The 21,613-nt window shown below is 33.5% G+C and overlaps 1 protein-coding gene across 1 annotated transcript in view; it reads right to left on the reverse strand.

Moving 5' to 3' along the window:
* The window catches only part of LOC106463102, a 61,014-nt gene that overhangs the window by 10,464 nt on the left and 28,937 nt on the right, over positions 1-21,613 (reverse strand). The window contains exons 10-17 of the mRNA XM_022390514.1: positions 15,979-16,130; positions 12,114-12,300; positions 10,143-10,322; positions 7,806-7,964; positions 6,883-7,020; positions 3,854-3,970; positions 3,396-3,554; positions 2,417-2,539 (exon numbers count right to left, since the gene is read on the reverse strand). Of these exons, the coding sequence (XP_022246222.1) occupies positions 2,417-2,539; positions 3,396-3,554; positions 3,854-3,970; positions 6,883-7,020; positions 7,806-7,964; positions 10,143-10,322; positions 12,114-12,300; positions 15,979-16,130 (1,215 nt within the window). The remainder of the gene's footprint in view (positions 1-2,416; positions 2,540-3,395; positions 3,555-3,853; positions 3,971-6,882; positions 7,021-7,805; positions 7,965-10,142; positions 10,323-12,113; positions 12,301-15,978; positions 16,131-21,613) is intronic.

A 21,613-nucleotide genomic window follows, 5' to 3' on the forward strand; every position in this document is an offset into this window, starting at 1 on the left:
TCTTGCGAAGCAGTCGAGCTCCTGTTGCATCGTTTCCCCCGAAGTCGCACTCAGCACACAATCATCAGCAAACAACAGGTCTCTGATACTAGTCAAACGAACTTTTGTGCGCGCTTGCAAACGGCGAAGATTGAACAGCTTTCCATCCATTCGATATCGCAGGTGTATTCCGCTCGGACCATCCCTGAAGGCGTCTGACAGCAATGCTGGGACCTCCGCCAGCCCAGAGTGGATTTGAGACAGGCTATGTTTAGGGCACCGTTTCTAGCCCCCTCCTCAATTGAGGTGAGCAGAGCGTTCCTAAAAAGGGCTGCTCAGTCATCCAGGATGCTGCCGGACTCCCTTGCTGCCTCATCAGTTGAAAAACGACCCTGTGTCCTGGACCGCCTACGTGCAGGCTTTTGACTACAGCTCCTACTGCATTGCCATCGGCCTATCGCCGCAGGACTTTGGTTGATGTCGTGACGTGCGCTGGACGCAAATAATAATGCCCCATCGGTAACGGTGATTCGAACCCGCGTCCCTCAGATTGTAAGTCAGGCTCTTTAACCAACAGACAACGCCATGCCTGTGATGTATGAGTGATTAGATCTGTTAAAAAAAATAGTTGGTGTTTTGTTTTTCTATAGCAAAGCCACATCGGGCTATCTGCTGTGTTTACCGAGGGAAATCGTGCCCGTAATTTTAGTTTCGTAAATCAGAAGACCTTCCAGCGGGGACCCAGCATTTGGACCAACTGTCGCAACACAACATACTTAGCCCAAATTACAGCCCTATACATAGTGTCACGGCAATGTTTACCCCCATCCTTCTAACTTGGCTGGAGTCACTACCGATCTGAATATGAACAATTGAATTTCGCCTGCATTGTGGATTTTTGCAGTGGAAATGCGAGATGTTATTACAAGCATATTTTTGCTTACTGTGTAATCAAGGCCCCCAGATTTAAGTGGATCCATAAACACTATTATAGGCTGTAATTTATTATACGATATACATAAAAAGTATCATGCGATACGATTGTTTTACCAGCATTTGTTGCTAAAGAAGCGACTGCCTGATAAAACGCAGTCTTTCATTCAAACGGAACCCTATTTAAAATTGTTTGTTTATTTGTTTGTAATTAAGCACAAAGCTACACAATGGGCTATCTGTGCTCTGCTCACCACGGGTATCGAAACCCGGATTATAGCGTTGTAAGTCCCCAGACATACCGCTGTGCCACTGGGGGCACCCATTTAAAATAGCAATGGCAACAGCATTTAAAAATCTGTATGCTTCTTTGTATTTATTATAGAAATAATATCGTCAATTTCCATTTTCTTTTTTAGTTAGCATAAAACTTGTATCAAAGCGTATTCCAAATAAATGAATAATAATAATTTAATCGCTATTTGCACATCAAAAGAGCATGCTTTTACATAGTGTACAATTCCTATTTGGCATGGGATCGGCAAACCAGTGTTTGAAATTGGTCAAGGGGTAGTAAGTTAGTAAAGGTTTGTGTTTTTTTGTTGTTTTTTTTTTGGATTTCACGTAAAGCTACTGGAAGTCTTGCTTCGCTGGACGTCCCTAGTTTAGAAATGATATACTAAATGAAAGATAGCTAGTCTGCATCACCCACTGCCAACTCTTGGGCTACTCTTTTACCAACGAAAAGTGGGATCGAACGTAACCTTATAACGCCCCCACGGATGAAAGGTCGAGCATGTTCGGTGAGAGCATTCGAACCCGCACAGTAAAGGAAGAAACTGAATATACATAGAGGAGCCTCAAAGAACTTAGAAGCCCCAGGCCTCCATTAAAATTAATCCGGCCCTGTGCGTAACTTAACTTGTTTAAATTATACAGGCCGGAATCAGAAATGAGAAACATTGGATGTTCCTTATTGTCGCACTTGCTTTCTTACAGTCAGATTCCATCTTATTGTCATGTGGTTACTGTTAACACAACTTGTGCGTCTTATTATCATGTGGTTACTTTTAACACAACTTGTGCGTCTTATTATCATGTGGTTACTTTTAACACAACTTGTGCGTCTTATTATCATGTGGTTACTGTAACACAACTTGTGCGTCTTATTATCATGTGGTTACTTTTAACACAACTTGTGCGTCTTATTATCATGTGGTTACTTTTAACACAACTTGTGCGTCTTATTATCATGTGGTTACTTTTAACACAACTTGTGCGCGTAAATGTTTCTGGCGATAATTACTTTTTGAACATGAGGAACATATTCTTGATATTTGAAAGCAAACTGAAATGATATTTGATGCAAAGCTTTCAAAGAAATGATTCGCACCAATTTCTCATATTTTTAATACATATATTTGTTTAATAATGTAAAATTCTGGTTTAGGTTCTTATGTTTTCAAACTGCTTAATTTAAGCTATATTTTAAATTGTTTATTACCTTCACAAGATTTTTCATCCTCACCAAGCTCCCAACCTAACGGACAGGTACAGTGTACGCTCCCTGGAGTGTTGACGCAATTGTGAGAACATCCAAAATTGTTTTCTTCACATTCGTCAATATCTAAAACAAGAAACGATCAATTACAAACTGTTTTAATATTTTAGTAAAAAAACAGTTCGGAAGATTCTTGAATTAAATTATATATTTTTTAAAATTAGTGTACCTATATTGTCCGATTTCGGGCATAGATCTTCACATAACGACATCAAATATCATTATTGTACACTCTTACACGAACGCAAATAATAACAGCATCATTATAAAAACAATCACTTTTCTTGCACAAAACCTTTGTACCTATAGTCATTTTATTTTAATATATAATAAAGTAAAAGTTATATGTGATGCAAATTCGGAACTTTTTACACGAAAATGACAATACAAAAGTTCAATATGTATGTTTCCATAATATATTTTAGAATGTTATATTTTACATTCCATATAATTTAAGTGTATCATATTCCTATTTCTGTAAGTGTACACTGTTTAGGTAGTATGTTTATGCTAAATGTTTGCTTTACACCATTAACTACATGAACATCTATGATATACTAAATACTATTATATAACAAAACGTCATATAGCCTTCTAGTCTAAATTCATATATTTCCACACAAAATATGTGCCCATGATATTTGGATAACACATAGGGTAAAAAAAAAGTAGACAAATCACAATTAAATATATTGGACATTCCGAGCTTTTTGGAAAACAAACCTTCTCTTAAAAGGGACTTCTACCTTCTAATGGCACTCAAGTTGTTTGTTATTCTTACATTCATATTCATAGATGTTATTAAACTGGCTGTGTACAAATTCTTGTTATGAACATCTAATCCCGTACTGAAAGCTCATTCAAATCATTTATATGTCAATTCAAAAATAAAACAAATTGATTAATACGCCTCAATTCATACCTGAACAAGATATATTTTTCGTCAAGTCGCCACTATAGCCTGGGTCACAAAGGCAGTCGGCTAATGAGGTTTTTCCAGTTCCATTAGTGTGAGAATATGGCGGACATTCAGTACAAAATTCGCTCTCTTGAGTATTTCTATAGGAATTCTTCCTACATTCTGAGAACGTTCCAAACATGTGTATATATATAAATATATATCTATGTCTACATATATAAGCTCTATACGATTCTCAAACAATATTTATGAGGATTGGTCTAGGTCTTGACAATTCACGAATTGATATTCGTTGCAATCACTGCATGAAAGAATAGGTATCACAATACGTTATATTCAAATAGAAAATCATTGAATGTTACATTAATTTCACAAGTAATTATTTCTAAAATATATATGCATATGCCATCATTTATTGAAAAAGTAGAAATAACTTTGATCCGATATTTTCTTCTTCTTACCTTGGCACGTGTTATCGCTCATTAAAACGAAACCCTGATAACATTCACATCTGAAACTTCCCTCGGTGTTATGGCATATATGTTGGCAGGAAGAAGAACTTGAACATTCATCAATATCTAAGCAAAAAAACAAAAAAAAAACAGTGTGAAATGAAACACAAAAAGATAGTTACTTGTCCATCCTATATTAATTCACGTATTTATTTTTCGTTTTAATTTGATTGTCCGCGAACTTTTCCCGCAATTTTGGAGCTAGTAGGACCAAATGTGGCAGGTGGACTCGGGATGATCGGGAGGATGCTTCCTCCCGACCAAGTAGGCTTAAACACACCCCGAAGGTCACCCAGGCTGATGGGAGTATACAAATAAAAATCTGGCATCGAAGTTTGTGTTCCTGGCTCCTCGGGATCCTGGGGACGCCATGTTTGAAACCGTATTCGTACCCCAACGAGACCCAAATTAGCGCCCCCCCCCACTGGCACAGCGGCATGTCTGTGGTTTCGATACCCGTGGTAGGCAGATCACAAATAGCCCTTGTGTAATTTTGTGCTTGATAACAAACAACAACAACCCACTTAGCACACGTGTCAAGGTATTGCACGCAGGGTCGTCAGAAGAAGTGCGCTTGTACCTCTTTTTCCAATGAATGCCCCTCGATATTAATTTTTTTATGAATAGATGAAAAAAAAAACAACAACATCCAACTCTATTTAATAAAAATTATATCATCGAAAACAAAATTCGATTTACTAGAAACTACAAAAATATTATTGATGAATGAATCCCTTCACAGTAAATTTCGATGTAAAAACTGAACTAAAATATAATACTATAAAACACAGTTGTATCTGTCTGTCTGTCTCTCGGTCACGATTTGATGTCATAGTAACATATTACGTAATTCAAGTAGTTAGGCTTCCTGTCAAATAGAAGCGAGTAGTCTACAATTGATCGAAAATTAAGGATATATTTGGACTAAAATGTACAAAAAATTGCACCTTTTTTTCGCAATTTGGAAACGTATCTTTGTTAAATCGTCGAATTACGCCAGAAAGGACGTAAATATATTTTAATAGACATTTTATACAACATATTAAAAGCTTATCAAAGTTTTTAAAAAGGTCTAACGTTAGGTCGTACAATAATATTAGAAGATTATTTATTGATAGTATAAAGTGCGGTAAGGTTTAGCCCTAACTGAACTAAAGCACAAAATATACACAAGTTACAGTGTTAATTTATCTCTTTATCTCTATAATATAGGTCGTACTTAATAAAGGCTTAACTAATGTTAGGATAAATGGACTTATAGATTTCAGTGTCTGCGATTAGAATTATTTTGTATTATTCTAGAAATCCTGTATCTAAAGAAGTATTGTTGCAATGAAGATACTAATTTGGCCGCAAATGTTTTGCGGGTCTCTGCTAGTATATTAATAATAGGCAAGGCCGGCACTTCTAATGATAGTCAAAGCTCACTTTAATAACAGACCGGAAAGGAGCCTCTATATATCATCAGAGTAAGTCCTGAGTATTATCAGAAAGAACTCTATTATCAAAAGGGTCCCTGTACACTGAATGGCAGAATCGAAACACTCTAATCTAAAAAAATAATTAATAGTAAACGTTTAATAAATATAAAAATGTATAATACCAGTGCCGTAGTCACAATGACGTACAAGAGGCACGTGCATCGTCGTTTTTTGACAAGGTGCTCCTTCGTATTCCACGATATTAAATCTACAAAGGGAGCTCTTGAGAGCAAATGAACAAGAGGGGCCTTTGATAGTAAATAGACAAGGGAAACTCCTGATAGTAAATGAACAAGAAGAGCCCCTGATGGTAAATCGACAAGAATAGCCCCTGATAAATATTATAGACAATAATTAATAATTTTAGTGTTTACATACTTGTTTACTCTTTGTATATTATGGGCCATTCTCAGGAAATCGCTATAAGTTGCTGATTTCTGTGTTACTACGATATAAGCATTGTAAAAAATCATAGCTACAAACAAAATGACACCAATTTTTCTGTTGATTAATTTTGTCGATACCAATAAATACGTTTTATGATATGTAATCGTTTTGTCCCAAACTAGAGTTCTCAGATTGCGTCATGCCAGTTAAAAAATATTCTACTGGCATATATTATGAGCACCAATATAATCTGATTTATTTGAGCACCATTTTCGCCTTATATATATATATTACATTAGTACATATACTTTTCATTTATCTACTGAATTCTTGGATCCCCAGGGCTATAATAAATAATGGTCCCCTGAGAGAGTCGCATCCCACTCTTTCAAAATCCTTCTTAGGGGCCAGCTAACGAGTTTTCTATCAGGTACTGATCCACGCTTGGGGTAGCTATAGAAGTACTAGGGATAATGGAGGAGTTTGCCTTTTACACAGGATTTTCTGTAAATCACAAGGATGCCTTGGAACCAAATCGTGGGTATTTTATGCTAGTTATATCTAATGATCAAGAAGAAACAATGTTAAAGGAAAATAGAGTACTGACCATTTTCCCGAATTGTACAACGTTGGACACTATTTTGTAATGCAAGGTAAATAACAACTAAGCAACCTTAAAAATTGTTTTGTAATAAAAAAAAGAATACACGGGCATGCAAAGAACAGGATAATACACACGAGAAAACAATATTAAACAAAAAAATTGTGAATTGCTAGTATTTCAATCCACTGATAAATATAGAACTTGTTAGTTCCTCGTAATTATATGATTCTCAGTATTTTAGAGGTTTTTGATGTACGCGCTGACTAACCACTGTGGTAATGATAATAATATCAACTGTTTTATAGTACCAATATAGTGAAATAAAGTTTTTAAAATCGCTGTCAAACAATGAATTGCACACCAGGAACCAATGAAGCTTAAAACTAAAATAAGTATCGGGTTAAAAGAAACATGTCATCGAATTATTAATTAAATAGCACTAGAAGCAAATGAAAATCACAATCTTCGATTAAGTAATCAAAGACATGATGCAACACACCACCTACCATGACAGGTTTTTCTGTCTGAGCCTAAACGCAAACCTGCTGGACAGGCACAGTATGATAGGTCGTCACTCCTGAGACAGGTGTGCGAACAGCCTATATTTTCGTCACATTCGGTGGGATGGATGGGACGTTTGATAACTAAACAAGAAAAAAAAACAAAAAAACATGTGGGTAAACTGTATAAAAAATGTTATTTGTATTTCCGGGTTGTTGATTACAAAAAAATATAATAAAAAACTGACACGTGTTTCATGAAATTGAATTTTTCGTATGATATAACACATCTTTGTCAACAGTTATAAAGCTGCTCATGTTCTGTAAATGGTGAAAAATGAAAATAAAACAAGACAATAAGTCAATTATTATTTCTCCTTTTATAGCATGTAGCGTGAACCGAAATTCTGGACATATTGAATAGAAAGATACTATTCAGCTACATATATGTCCCCCGAAGGGAAAAGGGGGTAAGCATGCCAATTTACAATGCTAAAATCAGGGGTTCAATGGACTCAGCAGATAACCCAATGTGTCTTCGCTCTAAAACAAACATTTAGCTGGATATAAAAAAGGTTTATTTTATTTATTGCCCTTTTCATTTGGAATCCAAAGTTGTTTTGTTTCCTACTTCTGCAACCCTAAGTTAGTGTTTGTAAAATAACAGTGAGTTATGATAATTAAATATGTCCTTTCCAAAAGGCTCAGTGTGATGAAGATAGTAGAAAATCCTTTGTCACATAAACATTAAAGTAAATGCAATCACAAGATCTGAAGCTCAGCTGATTATAAATATATTAATGCAATTAGAATTTTCTATTATTAAAAGGAAGCTAATACTGCTGTCCATAAAAACAATAAATTTCCTTTTAACAGTCCATAGCATGTACCTAAATGATTCAAACTAGAAAAAAAAACTCTTAACGTACTCTCACAGAATCCTTGAACATTTTTTTCGTAGCCTTTTGGACATGGTTGGTTACTGTCTTCTCCCTCATCAGGCCGCGCACATCTGTAGCTTCCAACTGTGTTAACACAAGGTCCTCGGCAAATAGCAGCGAGAGATGGGATTGTACATTCATTAATATCTAAAGAATAAAATGCTTACTTAGATATATATGTTGTAGTATTATTTAAAATTCTGTTGAAGTATTATGATTCATATTATTTTCTCTTTTACTAGCATCAAATACATACAACCCAGATTTCGGTTCGAGATAAATTATCAGAACTATGAAAAGTGAAGGGCTAATTTCTTATATTTTGGAATAATATATATACTAATTTCGTAAAAGTTTCAATTTTCTTCGTCAATACCGAATTTGATTTTACTTTTCTCATTAGTTCATAGAAAACACATTTAACATCTTAAACAATAACGACGTTTAGCTTGAAAAATCCATTTCGAAACATAAATGCACGCAAACTAGAATTCAGAAAAACCACCCTCCATCATATTCTAACTTTTTCTTCTTCATTCGAATTTAATCTCGTCTCATTTTGGGGTCGGTCGCTCGGGTAATTTGAATTAGTCTAGAAATTTTAAATTCGGGTGGCTGGCCCTGAAAGAAACTCTAAGGCGCAAGTCGATCGCCCTAACCACCAGGTCATATGCCAGGCCTTCATTATATGCTAACTTTCCTTAGTTTGTTTTCTTTTGTAATTTTTTTCTATCAGCAATATTAAATCTTGAAATCAGTATTTTATATTACGTTGTGAGAGTGTTTATATGCAATATAGAGTAAGTTTGTTAAGCAATCTTGAAATATAAATATCTGGTGAAAATAAGTAGATATCAAAAGGTTTACATGTATTAAATAAAGAAATAATTATATACAACGCAGCTTAATAAATCGTACATATTAATTATTGTATATATGATTATGTTTTCAGTGTTATAGTGATTTAGACATAACTTTATCTTTGTTAAACAAGTCTCCTCCCAATAAACATTGGTAGGTTTAAGGACTTAGAACGCTCAAATCCGTGGTTCGAGTCCCCCGTGGTGGACTCAGCAGATAACCCAATGTGGTTTTGTCTTAAAAGAACAGATAAACTAATTCTTAAGCTAAAAAAATTATTAGATATGAGCAGAGTTACTCGAGTAAAAATTATATTAGTCTAAATTATCTTATATATGTGAAAAGAGCACAATAACTCAAGTGTATAATCAAATGTCAGTAAATTCTCCAAACCAAAACCAATAAAAAACTGGTTATTCTGTCACTTCAACTTACCTCAAACACCATATATCACGTGTTGCTGCAAAACGCTATTTAGTTAATTAACACAGTAAAATGAAATATACGTATGGACAGATAAACATACATAACAAATACTATGACTTTTGTGACTTTTTGATTACTCGCAATTCTAAGAGAATAGGCAGGCCTTATCTTTGTATTTTTGAATAACTACTCGATGTGATTAAGGTGAACAGTGCAAACTAATTTATGAAAATATATATATATATATTACTTATCACACAGATACATAAATATCTGGAATATACAGACATACTTACTAAATTAATTAAAAGTTTTGTTTAAAATTAGTTGTGAATTATGTAAAAAAAGTAACATTTTAAAAACAATCTTAGGCTAGTTTCGAATGACAACTAGTAATTAGGTGAAATGACTTAGCATTGTGAAAATGATAATCTTAAGACAAATACATCATTGTATTATTCGTTTCAATGCTATAGAAATATCATAACTTAGTTCAAACACACACACATACATATATGCTCAGTTATATATGTCTCAAATCTAACATGGATAGGATTCAGGGCATATGATGAAGACGAACCTGTTCTGCTGCATTTAGTGACAATAAAATGAAAGTAAGAGAATGAGTTTTTTTTTCCAACGTTCCTTAAAAAGACACACACACACACACAACAGCAGCTAGAAATTTATGTAAAAAAGCTCAGGAGGTCAAATAGTAAACTAGAGAAAAGTTTAAGAAGTTCTCAAGTTTAACCGTTTTAAATTGTTATATAATTTTTGTATAATATACCTTTCAAAGAGTGACCCATTCCTCCTCTTGTAAACACGAAAGTGTTCTCTTATTCGGTTACCCTTACCTCCCTGTTATGACATTTTCCCTCACAAGTATAATGTCAATCCTAGATTCCAGTGTTATATCAACTCAATTTTCTGGACTTTCCAACATTGCCTTTAGGGCTAGTATGTTACAAGTAGAGACATTATTCACTGAAATTTCATCAACAATGATATAAGAAGTATTAAAATATCTATACTCACCCCAGCAGGTTTTCTTGTCCGGTGCTATCTGATAACCTCTTGGACAAACACATTCAGAACCAACTCTCAAGAAGGAACACTGAAGACTGAAAGTTTTGTTATCTTCTTCACTAGAGTCCTCTTCCGAACTTTCCTCTGAATCTTTATTTGAACCGTGTTTATTTATTGGATAAATTTCATCTGTTGAAAGCAGGAAAACAATAGCTTTCTTTTTGAATAGGGTTGTTTAAACATTTGTTTAACAACAAGTAAAGGTTTGGAATGGTCTATTCTTTCATTGGGGGGTGTCTCTGTGAGCCAGACTAGTTTCGGAGAATTCCACTCCTCATCAGTGACTTTGGACACTACAACCAATGAAATATCAAACCAAACCAAGCCTTTATAGTAGTGAGGTATTGAAAATCGAAATGGTGTATTTAAGTGTTTTACACTCACAAAAAGAAACCTATCACTCTATAGGTATTTGAAGAACCTGTCGGTTAACAATACGAATAATTAAATTGTGGCGCAATGTTACAGGTTCTTCAAATACCTATAGAATGATAGGTCTCTTTTTTTGTGAGTGTCAAACACTTAAATACACCATTTAGAATAGCTTTCTTTAGCCGTAACTGCGCAAAGCAACCCAAGAAAACTGTAAAAAAGCATAAATTAAGTAGTTTTTCTTTCTGAAAAAATACTAACTTCAACTCCAAAAACGCACTTTTTATTGATAGTGAAAGGGTATAATTACAAAATTTTTATATAGTTAATGCTTGTTAAAGAGAAAGAACTCTTTTAAGCTTGAACCATATTTAACATTTAAGATAAAACGTTGTTTTTAGACATTGTAATACATTAAACTAGGCTTGGCATTTATTTACTTCGTTAGCTTCATTATGATTGGTAACTTGACACCTGCCCCCCGCAGCCATATTTATATAACTGACTAAAATAGGAAAAAAAAATCATATTTCTTGTATTTCATAGAAGAACGAATTATCTAAAACTGTTTAAGTAGGAGAAAATAACACGGGTTTCATGTTAAATTTTGTTTATTGAAATAAAATAAAAATGTTGAATTATGCAAAGTTATATAACGTAAGTACACTAGAACTGTAAGTTATGAGTTATTCCTCTCAAAAACTCCAACAAATTGTAGTTTTGAAAATCTTCTACATTGTTTGTTATGTTATGTTGGCAGTTGATTGTGTAAATCTTCTACAATGTTTGTTATCCTGGCAGATTGTAGAAGATTTACACAATCAATGCCAAGATAACAAACCTAACATTGTAGAAGATTTACACAATCAAAACTGCCAAGATAACAAACGATTCTTTAGATAATTCGTTCTTCTATAAATTATAAGAAATATTCGTTATTTTTCCTATTTTAGTCAGTTATATTAATATAAGGAGCCAGTTGTCAAGGAGAGATTGTCTGGGAGGCAGTTGTCTTACAACCATGATGAGTGACGGCGTGCGTCATAGGTTGTCACTAAAGCAAATAAGAAAATTTAACTTATTGTAAAACTTATAAAAATTATAAATTGAATAAAGTAAAGGATTTTCGAATATCTCTCTCTCTCTCTGGTGTATACCCAAGAACTCCTGAAAGTTTCGTGGAGATCAGAGGTCGAAAAGTTGGAAAATGTTCATCATGGAAAGAGGAGGCGGTAAGGGAGGGCTAGCTGTGTCTGAAACTACCGTTAAATGTGTCTTAGCCTCCCCTATTACCCCCGTACCCAATGAAAAGTTATTATTGTTAAAGATAATTCACTTCGTAAATACTACAGTATATGTACCCCCAAGATGTAGTAGGAAGCCCTCTAATTGTTTTCTATAGCCCAACTTTGTCCCCATACCGGAAAGAGGCTGGCGCCGTCCCTGTTCATAGGCAGACATATAGGCACAAACTGCTTTATAACTTATAGTTAAAAAGTTAAACAACGAACGTACTTTTAACAGATTGTTGTCAGGAGAATTACTTACCATATACTTTTACAAAAACATCTTTTGACATCGTTCGGCCATTACTGTGAATAGCGCGACAGGTATAAACACCTTCATTGCTGTATTGCACGTCATCTATTGTGATCGTTCTTGAAATCATGTCGAAGGAAAAGTTTTTTCTAATTATGCTAGTTACGTTCACGTCACTGAGGGTAATTCGAGGGTTCTGAAAAATTCATAATAACGAAATTAAGTACTTTTTTCAAGAAGTAGAATAAAATAGGTGCAAACAGCACAATAATATATTTGTCGTCACAGATTCACGTTATATCTAATTGTATTCACAAAACAGTAGAAATAATGTACTCTTTTAAGAAAACAGCTAACAAACTAGAACACGAAAAAATGTAAATATGATAAAGAATTTATATTAATATTCTTTACACTATTGCGAATTCACTATTTTCCTTGATTCTCCGAGTGAACAAGTTCTATAATGAATATTAAAAATACGGTAATACCATAAAACATCATTAATACGGATCGTAATTTCCTTAAATTCCATCATCAGCGTTAATATGTAAAAAAAAGTTAGTTCACGATATTCTAACTACAAAAAACAACATTAGCTATTGAGTGAGTTTTTGTATTCGATCGGAAGTTTAGAAAGAACAGATTTAAACGGTAACAATATAATGGGATGTACGCAAAAACCTACGGCATACACGTTTAATAAATAACATTGTTAAGAGAAACTATTATCGGGAAAGGCTTAAATATAAGTACCTTTAAAATAATAATAAATATCAAACAGAAACACTGGGAATCCGGGATTGATTACATTAATAACGACAGGGAGGAGTTGATGTTATTATTTAGTGTTGGGTGATCATTGAAAATAGAGAGGCTTTCTTTAATAGAACGTTCTAGAAATATAGATTGGTTGTTATTCTCATTTTACAATCGGATACAAAACTCGGGTCTTAGTTAGATTATATCCGTTTCTACCTGAAATTCCCATGTACTCGTGTGCACGTATTTATCGGTGACGTATAGTTTTACCAATACAGGTAGCTTTACAACTACCACAAGTGTATTTATATACGACCCCCAGCGTAGAGGAATGGGTAGAGTGTCTTTGGTTTTAAACATACTTTTAATTCTAAATTTAATTCTTGATATATATTATTATTTTAAAGTTACAGTGTTAAAACTTATATTTAAACCCTTTTCTTAATAATGTTATTTATTAAACATGTGTGCCGTAAGTTTTATCGTACATCCCATTATATTGTTACCGTTTAAATCTGTTCTTTCTAAACTTCCGATTGAACGGGTTTTATTTTAATATTAACAGTAAGAAAATTTTCTCAATATACCTAATTTTATGAACTTTGATAGCTTTTTAAACTTATTTTTCAAAAAAATTAAGTTTGTTCAACACAGTTGGTCAAAACTGAGTAAATGACCGTACTGAATTACCTGTGCATAGACTGCAAACACCAACAAGCGTAAAAACGTATTTCAATAGCAATTGAAACATAGCATATGCTATATATAGATTTTATATCTAATAAAACCTAGAAATAAAAGTGTGCAATGTTCTCCTTGTTTTGTTTATTAACCTTAGGGCGAAGTATAACGTGAGTAATACAACTGCTTTCAGTATTATACCACATACTGACAAATGTATATCTAGCATTAATATAAAACCAAACGAATATTAATTTATCTTTGATTTGTGACTCAATTAAATAAATAGTTATACCATTTTGATACAAAAAAATACACTGATGATGTATCTAATGAACTGTAATAACTTCACAATAGTTGCGTTTCAAAAGTTCTAATGTGTGAATTACCTTGGTAATATTGGAAACAACACCTAATGCATAGAAGTTCAAATGTGGGTTGTGGAAGCCCAGTATATATCACAGATCACTTATTTATTTTGCAGAGAAGAAACATTAACAAAGTACATGGCGTATATCATTGCCTTTGATAGCTCGAATTGAATGACACAGCTTAATGTATAACTACTTTTTTTTCAATGTAAATGAGTTGAACATTTATTTTGTAAAAGCAATGGCAACCTTTTCGAAACACGCATAAATAAATTCAGTTACAGTAAATTATATTTAAGTAATACGATATTTATTATAATATTCTATTGCAAAATATTCCTTTTGAATAATGATGGTTTGTTTTTAGCGTGAAGCTACACATTGGTTTACCTACACCCTGTGTACCGCTGAGAATCAAACCCCGGATTTGATCATTGTCAGTTCGTAAACCTACCGTTGGCTCACTGGCTCAGTGAATTACCTCTACAACCTAGCCTTGCTCCTTAGAAAATGGTATCTTTATACCGATTGCTGTTTTATCACAAATAATTTTTGAAAAGTGCTACACTTGTTCATAAACAATCTATTAAAACATGAAATCCAATAAAAGCAATATTTGTAAATAAAACATTTAATGAAATATACACTAAAAATGCGCTTATTACAAGCAACTTTGAACGTTAAAAGTCCATCACAATTCGAATCGTGAGAGTTATAGCGCGTGTCATAATGATCTTTCAAATTATACATTATTTGCATTTTGTCATACAATTTAGCACTTAAAAATTATTGTTTCAATGATACAAGATACTAAGACCGTGTTACTCATGTTTAAATAAAGCAGTTATATTACTAGGATAAATACATTTGATTAGGAATATATAAGATAGTAAATTCGATATTTGTACATGAAGTAATTTTATGGTTATAGTATTATATTTACCCACCAGTGGCATGTCTGCGGACTTACAGTGCTAGAAACCGGGTTTCGATACCCGTGGTAGGCAGAGCACAGATAGCCCTTTGTGTAGTTTTGTGCTTAGCTTCAAACAAACTGTTATATTTACATTAAAATTATGTCACTTAAGTAAAACCTAGAAATAAAAGTGTGCAATGTTCTATTTGTTTTGTTTATTAACCTTATTTTGCCAATTTATTTCAATTAAGACAAGGGTATTTAGTGTCTTTTGCTTATAAATCTCCACGATCAAAGTTTCTCTAAATATTAAGTAAATATCCCACCCCTTTCAGATTAATATATAATGAACTAATGTGAAAAAAAAGGCTTACTTTTTAAATCAATATAGAATAACATGTATGTAACATGAGAAGATCATATATAATCAAGCAATATTTATCAGAATGAATTGATTTGAGAGATATGGGTTACATATATATAAAGATAAAATGTATGCTTCTTTCAATAAAGAAACATACGTAAGTAATACGTCATACATTGAACTTTATAGACGCCGTCATTTCGTGGATTTCAAAAACCACAACGTATATGAGAATATTAGTTTCTACACATAATAGGTAAATACAGTTAAATAGGGGAAATAACTCGTAGTTGGTTTCCATTGAGGCGATATGTAAGATTTGCTTTCGGTAATCATAACCTATTAAAACTAAAATTTTGAAGACTTGCAAGCAAGAAAGAAAAATGTTAATACTATACAAAATTCTTAAAATTATGTCTTTTTTCATTTTAAGTTTTCAGAAAATGTAGAACTTGCTTAAAGTTAATATTTAATTATTTTTACTTTCTATCATCTTTACACTTTTATATAATTTGTTATGTTATTTATTGATTTTGTTTCAGAACAATTGTTTCGTAAGATTAGATTACACTAAAGATAGTGGAATGTAACTCAAGTTTGAAAATTAAACAGTCTAAACATAGGTGATAAAACTTCCAAGCAGTCAGTTAACCGAACATCGGATGATTTATGCATGTAAACGATCAAATTGTTTGCATAAGCTTAGACTTCTCAATAACGTTTGAATGAGATAACTATAAAAGAACGAATTGTGTGAAGCAATATGATAAGTATACATACGTCACTTCCCGGATGAAGCCATTCTATTAAAATTAAAGAATCTGGTGCGTAGTAGACCGTACAAGTGAGGGTTAAGGAACCACCGACGACTGGGTGTTGAGCGTTGGTGTCATTAATATACACAAATACTTGAGGGTCGAGATAATCTAGGGCTGTAAGAGATATAAAATACTTCTATATATATATTTATATAAGTTTAAAACAGTAAGTTATGAAAGCAAATGCTGGCTCACATTTTCTGTAAACATTAATGTAAATAAAAAACAACATTTATACAATAATTCTAATTTCAAAAATGGTTTATTTAGCGTGGTATTTCAGTATTTTGTGTGAATATAACACAAAACAAACAACTATCATTATTAGTGAACATATAAGAAGAATGATAAGGGATCCCAAGCCGTTATTTTGATGAACTAATAACTAATACTTTATTTTATACATTATCGGAAACAAAAAATTACTGAATGCTTAAATAGATTGTAGATATAAAACTTTAGTCACGCGATTATGACTATAATAAATTCCAATTGTATAAATACCGCCATAAATATACCATGAACGACAATAGTAGTTTATAATTGGGATCGCACAGGAATTGCTCACAGCTCTTAAAGAACATTTGGAGAAAAGTCAACTTAAACACAAGACTTGAAACAACACTCAAAACCTTCCTTTTCAATAGTTAAGTACACCCGAACATTGATAAGAATCAAAATAAGTGATTTCACGATTGTAGACAAAATCCAAACTTGCTCATTTGTTCATATCATTATTAATATTATTGTTTCACAAGCCCACAACAAAATCGGCTTAGTATTTTGCACCAAACCCTAGACAGATATACTATATGAAGCGTTTTGAATGTTTATGACTTATTTAAAAGTTGCTTATTTTTCATCATGTGGTTATAAATACATAATGGATTCGATGTTGTTCTGAGCGGCTACTTTTGTAATCGACGTGTCCTCATGCACAAAGCCACCTGGCTTAGTAAATAATTACTTTAAAAGACATGAAGTGATGTTTTAGACTATTTGATTTATATGAAAAGGCTGCTTTTCTACTGGTAAAGGTTTACATTACTTAGTGGGAGTTGTGTCTTACTCCAGGCATATATTTGTTCATTGCTGTGCATTAAAAAATGCGGCATACAATATAATTAAGAAACCCAGTTTCTAACGTTGTAAGTCCGCAGACATACCGCTGTGCCACAGAGGGGCTTATAGATAGGGATAGCAAAAAAGTAAATAAAGAAGGCTGGATATTTACAGCTGACAGTTTGCTCAAGCTACAAATTCCTATTAATAATCCACTATAAAATCATTGCAAGTGATATATATTTACTGTAGTGTGGGAACACACGGGAATTTGCAAAAATATGAGAAAGTAATTTTAAACTTAATTCGAACTCCTCAATTTTGTTGTGCTGTAAAATTTACTAAGTCCTTCAATTTCAACCATAAAAAATCCAGTATTTTCCTAGAATGCGCGTTAGTTGGAAACTGCCACGTGAAAGGTTCCCGATTTTGCTATTGCATATCGTTATTCGAGTCGCTACTGTTCATCGTTACACGAGTTTGTTGTCTCTACATAGATTTTCACGACTATATTTCAGCAAGTTTTTAACAGTGGACGAATACAATAGTATAATTCGTTACTCAGATGGCGGTGGTAATTCCTTTTATTGTTTCTTATACTTTGCTGAAATCATGAGTACGTATTAAGTATTTATTACTAAATTATATAGCTATTGCTATTTATAACAAAATAGTTGATGTTAGGGTAGTGGTTGTAAATGTTGTCGATAGTTGGTGTTAGGGTAGCAGTTGTAAATGTTGTCGATAGTCGGCGACTTACGCTAAGTGTGTCGCTGTTGTCTATTTTGCATGCATTATTTGTGTCGCTTTCTTGTGCACAACGGTCTGTTGAAAAACATACATACGTGTCATGTAGACCTAACAAAGTAAGCATGTTACTGAGTCTGTTACATTGCATTAATCTGTATTGTAATATCTTAGAAGAAACAATATCCGTTCTGATGAGATTGCTTTGTTGCTACTCGTCTTATGGTTCATTACACCGTGACATTGATGGAAGCAGATTATTAAATCTATAATGATACAATCTTTGCGTTCAAGATGCTCCTTTGAGAACAACTTTACATTTGGTTTGTTATAGTTGTATACAAGTACATGTGTTTATTCATTGTTGTACATTTATTATTTATTTTGCACAAGCTGAAGTAACCGTCCTTTGTCCGGGTTATGAACTTAAAAAATCTATGGATTGATGCTATGATAAATAACACAAAAATGCTAACTTTCACACAATTTATTTCTAACATAACATATTATTACATTGCTAGCTGGAGTACCCGTCCCATGGACGGAAGTTATGTAAATTCATGATTAGTGAAAGGTTATCTCAATACATGAAAAGTTGCTTCCCTTATATGTAATTGTTAAAAACACACATAAAAACAGCAAGACACAAAATGCAAAACTGAAAATTTGCATGTATCTCCGCAAGGACCCAAAAAATCTTCAGGTCAAATTTAGTGAAGATCCATCCATCCACAAGAGGCGAGATGATGGTAAAATCGCAAAAATGCCTATAAAAACTGCAAAATACAAAATACAAATCTGAAAGTTTGTATGTACCCCCACATAAACCTAATGAACCTCCATACTAATTTTGATGAAGATCCACCCACACCCTGCGAATGGGCATACAAAGGCAACAGACAGTACTATTATATTAATATAGATTCATTATTACCTCATCAAAAATTTTTATATAAGCTTTAAGAACTCGATATGTGTATACTTAAAACATGGTATGCATTGTGCGATGGTCAAGGTGAATTTGTAGGAAGAGGTAGCGGCCAAATTAGTGGCAGTATGGTTGCTTTCTGTTGCCTGCTTTCAACGGCCAGCTGTTAATGCCCTTCTACACTGTTTCACGTGATTAATTAATAGATCATCATTGGCTGCAGAAATGTCTTACGGGCCGAAGTGAAAACGTCACGGGTCAAAGTAGAAAGTTGGTATCGCTAAAAACACGCTTTTCATATCAGCCTTATGGTGGCTGTTGGAGTAGAAAATCAGCTGATTTTATATATTATTGCAATATTAGTGGTCATTTTGTTCATTGGATTCCTCCATAGAGAGTACTAGCTTACTCTCTGATATATATAAGGCATTTGTGTGCCACTCCTCACACTGTGTCTACGTTGTGTTATGGAAAATGTATTTAAAGTGTTTCTCTTGTGCAAGGATGTGGGGTCCATCTATGAATGTAGTTAACGTTATCTTATGTCAAAGATAATAAATACTCAATAACAGCAATAATGGGAGAGAAATGGATTGTGAACCACCCATTAACACGCCCCTTGTTCTAAACTACCATCCCACAAAGTTTTGTTGAGATTGGCTCAGCGACCTAGGAGTAGTTAGATAAAAGATAAACAGACAGACACATAGATTTTTGTGCTTTATATATACAGAGATAAGTTCAGTGGAAGTGGGTGGAAGGAAAGCCAATGCAGCGTAAAATGTTGAAAAACATGTAACATTCAGCTGAAGACATATGCATGTATGTAGCTGAAAATTTATTTCCCATACCCCGCTTTCTACACCCACCTCTTAATTTCCTTCCATACAGTTTCACGTTATTAATTAATTGACGGTCGTTGGCCGCAGGAGTGTATTGTTGTAAGGTCACGGGTCAATGTAGGAAGTAGGCATAAGTTAAGAAACGGCTCTTCATACCAGCGTTATGGTGGCTATTGTAGTATCAACTTCATATGAGTTTATGCATTATAGCAATAATGGCAGCAATTTTTTTATTGGATTCCTCCATAGAAAGGAATAGAGCACTCTCTGAGATACATAAGACATATGTGTGTCCTCCCCTCACACTATGTATGTGCTGTGTTATAGAAAATGTAATATGTGTGTGTGTGTGTTTTATTATAGCAAAGCCACATTAGCTTATCAGCTATATCCACTGAGGGAAATCAAACCCCTGATATTATCGTTGTAAATCTGAATATTTACCGCTGTCCCACCAGGAGACGGAAAATTTAATAAAGTTTTTGTTTGGTGTAAGAACGTGGCGCTATCTATGAATGTAGTTCACGTTAACTTACATCAAAGATAATAAACGCTCAATAACATAAATAATGGGGTGGAGGGGGTCGTGATTCCCCCACTGACCTGTCTCTTATTCCAAACTATAATCCCACAAAAGTTGGTTTAGATTGGCAAAGTGATTCAGGAGTAGTTAGATAATGGACAGACAGACACAACTTTTTGTGCTTTATATATAGATTTAATAGTTTTTTGTTTTGGTTTAAGAACGATAACGGTAACTTACATCAAAGATAATAAACTCTCAATACCAGCAATAATGGGGTGGAAGGGGGCTGTGAACCCCATTAACATGCTCCTTGTTCACACTATCATCCCACAAAGTTTGGTTGAGAATGGCCCAGCAATCTAGGAGTAGTTAGATAAAGGACAAATACACAGATACACAAATATGGTTCACGTTAAAAAACTAAGAATTGCCTAGTTTCCTTTAAGGCGTGGAATCGTATTTCCTTACTTGCTTTCGGATGAGCCACCCCCCAGTAGCACAGCGGTAAATCTACGAACTTATAACGCTAGAAATGGGGGTTTAATACCCGTGGTAGGCATAGCACAGATAGCCCATTGAGTAGCTTTGTTCTTAACTGCAAACAAACTTTCGATGTATGTTTTTCAATTTAAAGCATTACTATTGTCAAATATATATAATTATTTAGTACTGCTTTATTCAAAGAAACCCTGTATTCATTATAAACCCATAAGCATAGTAGCAGGTAAAGTATGAGCATTATTATAAGAATAAAAGCAACGTATAACTGTGTAATTTAGACCATTTACGTTAATCACAGTAAAATAACACATTTTTATTATGATTATGTGCAAAAAACATATGAAGTATTTTACCCTAAACTTTTAACCTCATAATTCAAGCACTGAAAAAAAAGAGAAACAAATATTTACAAGAGGTGATGACACCGTTTAAAATCATAGTGAAGATAACTATGACATGATGACACTCTGTTGGAAAACAGAAAGTTATAGTCTCTGACTACATACAAAAACAACTTATGTTTTCAAAATTACATCACTGGAGTGCAATACATTTACAAACAATTAATGCCGATTCTCAGAATAAAACCTCTACAGATACAGATAAGCTTGTGCTTGGGTGCGGAGGAAACAAAGAAATACGGAAATAGCTTAAAAAAGACACTTTTTCACGAATTAATAAAAAACATTTCGAGAAGATTATAGAAAGAGATTGAACTTCTAAAATAAAACATCAAAGATAGGATCAAAGGTAAAGCTGAGGATAAAACATCAAAGATTGGATCAAAGGTAAAGCTGAGGATAAAACATCAAAGATGGAATCAAAAGTAAAGCTGAGAACAAAACATCAAAGATGGGATCAAAGGTAAAGCTGAGGATAAAACATCAAAGATGGGATCAAAGGTAAAGCTGAGGATAAAACATCAAAGATGGGATCAAAGGTAAAGCTGAGGATAAAACATCAAAGATGGGATCAAAGGTAAAGCTGAGGA

The sequence above is a fragment of the Limulus polyphemus genome, unplaced genomic scaffold (genome assembly GCF_000517525.1).
Source record: "Limulus polyphemus unplaced genomic scaffold, Limulus_polyphemus-2.1.2 Scaffold1325, whole genome shotgun sequence".
In the NCBI taxonomy this organism is placed as follows: Eukaryota; Metazoa; Arthropoda; class Merostomata; order Xiphosura; family Limulidae; genus Limulus; species Limulus polyphemus.